The sequence below is a fragment of the Dendrobium catenatum genome, unplaced genomic scaffold (genome assembly GCF_001605985.2).
Source record: "Dendrobium catenatum unplaced genomic scaffold, ASM160598v2 fragScaff_scaffold_501, whole genome shotgun sequence".
Classification (NCBI taxonomy): Eukaryota; Viridiplantae; Streptophyta; class Magnoliopsida; order Asparagales; family Orchidaceae; genus Dendrobium; species Dendrobium catenatum.
The window spans coordinates 1112873-1117142 of NW_021318963.1; the positions used below are offsets into that span (position 1 = coordinate 1112873).

Consider the following 4270-nt stretch of genomic DNA (forward strand, 5'->3'; position numbering starts at 1 on the left):
TGCAAATACTAGTGGATTCGTTCAAACTGGGCTAGGCCCCGTGGTTTTTCCCCCTTTTACAGGGGTTTTTCACGTAAAAATCTTGGTGTCTCATAAATGCTAGACCCTCTCTTCTTATCTGATTGCGTGCCGGATTTTCGTACAACGCTAAGACGTTAAACTAAATATTTCTCTACCGCCGCGAATACTCCTGGACGCAACACTTGTAAATCTGAAAAAAATAAATGTTTTTCAGCTCTCTGTCATTTCTTACAGCTATTGCTCAACTTTCGTACTACTACTGATTTCTTGACTTAATATTATAGTTTTTTATCTTACTTTCATGTTTTCAGTTACATTTCAACCTCCTATTCCGTTGAGCCTAAGTTCCAAGGCCTAAGCCAGAGCCAGCTTCCGCACTTGTAAATCTGAAAAAAATAAATGTTTTTCAGCTCTCTGTCATTTCTTACAGCTATTGCTCAACTTTCGTACTACTACTGATTTCTTGACTTAATATTATAGTTTTTTATCTTACTTTCATGTTTTCAGTTACATTTCAACCTCCTATTCCGTTGAGCCTAAGTTCCAAGGCCTAAGCCAGAGCCAGCTTCCGCATGGCCCCAACAACTTTGGAAAGGAACTGCCTCCACAATTTTCTCAATCACCTCATTCTTTCTACATTTCCACCTTCCAATCTTCAATAAGGAAATCATGTAATCTTCTCAAAATAAGAACGCTAAATCTGTCTAGGGTTAGTGTTTCAAATCTTTCCATATTTTCATTTTCAAATTTTTTTGTAATGAACCTGTTCATACCTTTCTAAATGAATCAACCAAAACTCTAAAGCAAGTAAGCCATGCATGCATGGATGGAATTAAAAAAAAAAATTATATAAGATGAACATGTATGCTCGATTTGGCCAATCACTGCTTGATATTTATTCCAGCATAAGTCTATCAGCCATTCCTTCAGTTTGCCTTAATACCACCAAACTTCCAGATATCTTTCCTAGACCTACTTGAGTGCATCATAAAAGGATTTAAGATGAGAAGCTTCTACTGATGATAATGTATACTGTGTTTTTCTTGCCCTTCATTCTCTTCAAGGGTTAGTACTCCATTCTTCTCTTCTCTCTTGAGATGGATGTCCCTCATCTCTTCTTCTTCTTAAGGATGAATTTTCCATCGAATGGACTTCACTTAGTCAAAACTATAGCAAAAAGCAATCCATCTCTCTCTCTCCAGTAGCATCCAAAATCTATGAAAAACAGCTTGGGAAGGCATATGCTTTTTCTTCTTTTATTATTAAAATCTACTTTCTTAACTATAATTTCTATTATATTCTCCCAAAAACAGTTTTGCTAACTCAAAATTTTGGAAAATATTGAAAAAGTTACCATCCAAAAAGACATTGCTTTTTATTGGCTATTTTTCATACCAAAAAAGTATTCAATAAATTGTCGTAATGAAGCTCAAGTCTTTGTAACTAGAGAGTGCTGAAGATTCAGCAACAGTAATTACATGTTATCGATCACATACTTTTCAATAGCGAATAATGCTCTTTAAAAGCAAGAGTGACAGGGAGCTATAGTATATTGCATAGTGTCTGCTATTTTAAAAATAGCATAAATTATAAAAAAGAAATAATTTATTAAAATATCAACAATATAAAGAGAAAATAACCTTAAAAAACACACAACCAATGCTACAAAATAGAGCATAGAATTGCTCTAACACGACATTATTTTAAGAAAATACAGACGAATCCAAAAATCAACCATCTCAAGAGGACAATTTCCTGATATTTAAGGCTTAAGGAGTAATAAGTGATTTGCTTATAAATCTCATAATCATTAAAACATGCACTAGTCATCCAGAGAATCATCACCATTATCATACAACAAAATAGTCTAACATTTCTCATTAATATCATCTGCTAAATTTTTAACTTTCTCATCACCCTCATCATTTTCATGTCATACACAAATAAACTAGACCTAAATGAAGACTTATTTTATTTCCTTTTCGATCGAACTTGAATGTTGTAGTTATTTCATACACACTAGTTCTTGCACTAATACGCTAGCCAAAATAATAATAATAATAATAATAATAATAATAATAACAGTCCATAAATCAAGCCAAAAAAGTGCTGCGTACTGAATGTGTTATGCGCTTTAACAATCCTTTTTTTTACCAATATTAAATGGACATCAATGAAATCCGAAGAACTTCTTTATTTCCCATGTAAATATTTTGTTTGGAAACAAAATGAATACAAATTTCCCATAAAGGCGATCTCTCCAGTATTCTTCAGCTTGCTACAAGGTGCTATATGGAATGTAGAGCTGGCTGGAAAGCGAAAAACAATACCTGCGTATTCACTGTTCGATGAAGAAAGGAGGATGAGGAATCCTTTGCCCTAAGCCTCCCCGACTTGTATGACCTGAAAAAAACTAAAATCGGTTTTTTTTTATTTAATTAAAAATAAAATATACATAATTTAATTAATTTATGAACAATTAATAATTACAGCAGGTAGAGTGGTAGTTCAATCAACAGATTAAACAATGAACAACAAGTACATTTACATTTTACATATCATTTGATCATTTGCAAAATTACAATATTTAGAAACTAATTGTTTATGTCTTCTTGAAAGTTGAAATGCTCCTGTAGGCTCTAGTAGTTTAGCATCTGTCTTCAAGCATGGCATAGAATCAACTGTAATAAAACAAGTTAGATATTTATAAACCTTCAATATGATGCTCCTATTAAACCTTTCAAATCTGTAATCACCTAATGAGGTGTAAGTTCAATCAACATTAGCAATTTAGCATAATTACCATCCAAGAATACAAATTGTACTTTGTATTAACTATTAAGTTAGTATATATTCATTTATATATGTAGTATCTGCTCATTTTATTAACATATAAAATTACAAATATCTCCTGGTTGTAATAGCATTTATTTTGAAATTATTTCCACAATAATTTGAGAAAGTTGATCACCATCGCTTCATCACTTCAGACAACAATAAATATTCAAATAATATATGACTTTTCCTCAAAAGTGAAAACAACAAACATATATAATATATGACTTTCCTTCATAGATATGGCATATCAAATGAATCAAAAGAAGTATAGACATCAAACAAATCAGAAGAAACACGGGCTACCCGAAACCAAACAACCAAATAAGCCTTTCCTCAAAAGTCAAAACAACACAAATCAAATGAATCAAAAGAACTGAAGAAGCAACAACCTACTCGAAAACATGAAATGAATAAAAAATAAGCAATGAAGCAGCACATGTTGCACATACATTAGATCAGAAGCAGCAGCAGCCATCAGGCTACCCGAAACTAAACAACCAAATAAATAAATTGTTCTTAAGTCATAACAATAAACAGCCATGTAATAATCAGGCTAACATCCACTTAACAGTTAACACTTAATTGTTCATAACCCTTAACACATATGTAATGCCTCAAAGTTTTAATTTTCATATAACAGAACTTTCCCCAGCTTCTCCCTCAAGTTGATTTACTATTAAAGTAAGGATATCTTCAGTCACAACTTCAAGTTCAGGATCATGTGTAACTACAATAAATAATAATATATTTATGAGAATTTACATCTTCATTACTAAAGAATCTAATCATATTGCACTTATATAAGTAAAAGTTAAAAAATATTGCACCATTGTTCCCATAAAACCAATCCTTGGCACAGACCAAAGCCTCAATGATATCATGTTTTAGTGCACTCTGATAATGATCGAGAATTCTCCCACTATTACTAAAACCTCTTTCAGAGGAAACTGTTGTTATGGGAATACACAAAATATCATTAGCCTTTACAGAAACCTCGGAAAATCTATATTGATTGCCTTTCCAAAAATGTAGGATATCTAGCTCAATTTTCCAATATATTTTTGGTTAATTAAGATACATCTCCAATTCTGACTTCTTTGACATTTTGACCTACTCCTCAAAGGAATCAAAATCCTATTTTGGAATGTGATAATTGAAAATTTATACCTCAAGAAATTGGGATTGAATTACAGTGGAAGAAGAACGGCTTGTGCATTCAGTATGTCATTTTTCACTAACATTTATTGGAACATTGACACTATTACTTGTATAATTTGAGAATAATGAGAACAAACTATCCTTCACCTTCTCGATCTCAAACACATAATCACCCATATAAGACCTCTTGTAGCATCATTCAACAAATGTGAACTTATATCTCGGATAAAGAATATTTGTTATTGCATGAATG

At 32.0% G+C, this 4270-nt stretch overlaps 1 protein-coding gene across 1 annotated transcript in view; it reads right to left on the reverse strand.

Moving 5' to 3' along the window:
- LOC110095331 (probable NADH kinase) overlaps nt 1-3334 on the reverse strand; it is a 15049-nt gene extending 11715 nt beyond the window's left edge. Inside the window, exons 1-2 of the mRNA XM_020820835.2 lie at nt 3309-3334; nt 2352-2424 (exon numbers count right to left, since the gene is read on the reverse strand). Coding sequence (XP_020676494.1) covers nt 2352-2424; nt 3309-3334 — 99 coding nt within the window. The remainder of the gene's footprint in view (nt 1-2351; nt 2425-3308) is intronic.
- Between the last annotated feature and the right edge of the window lie 936 nt (nt 3335-4270).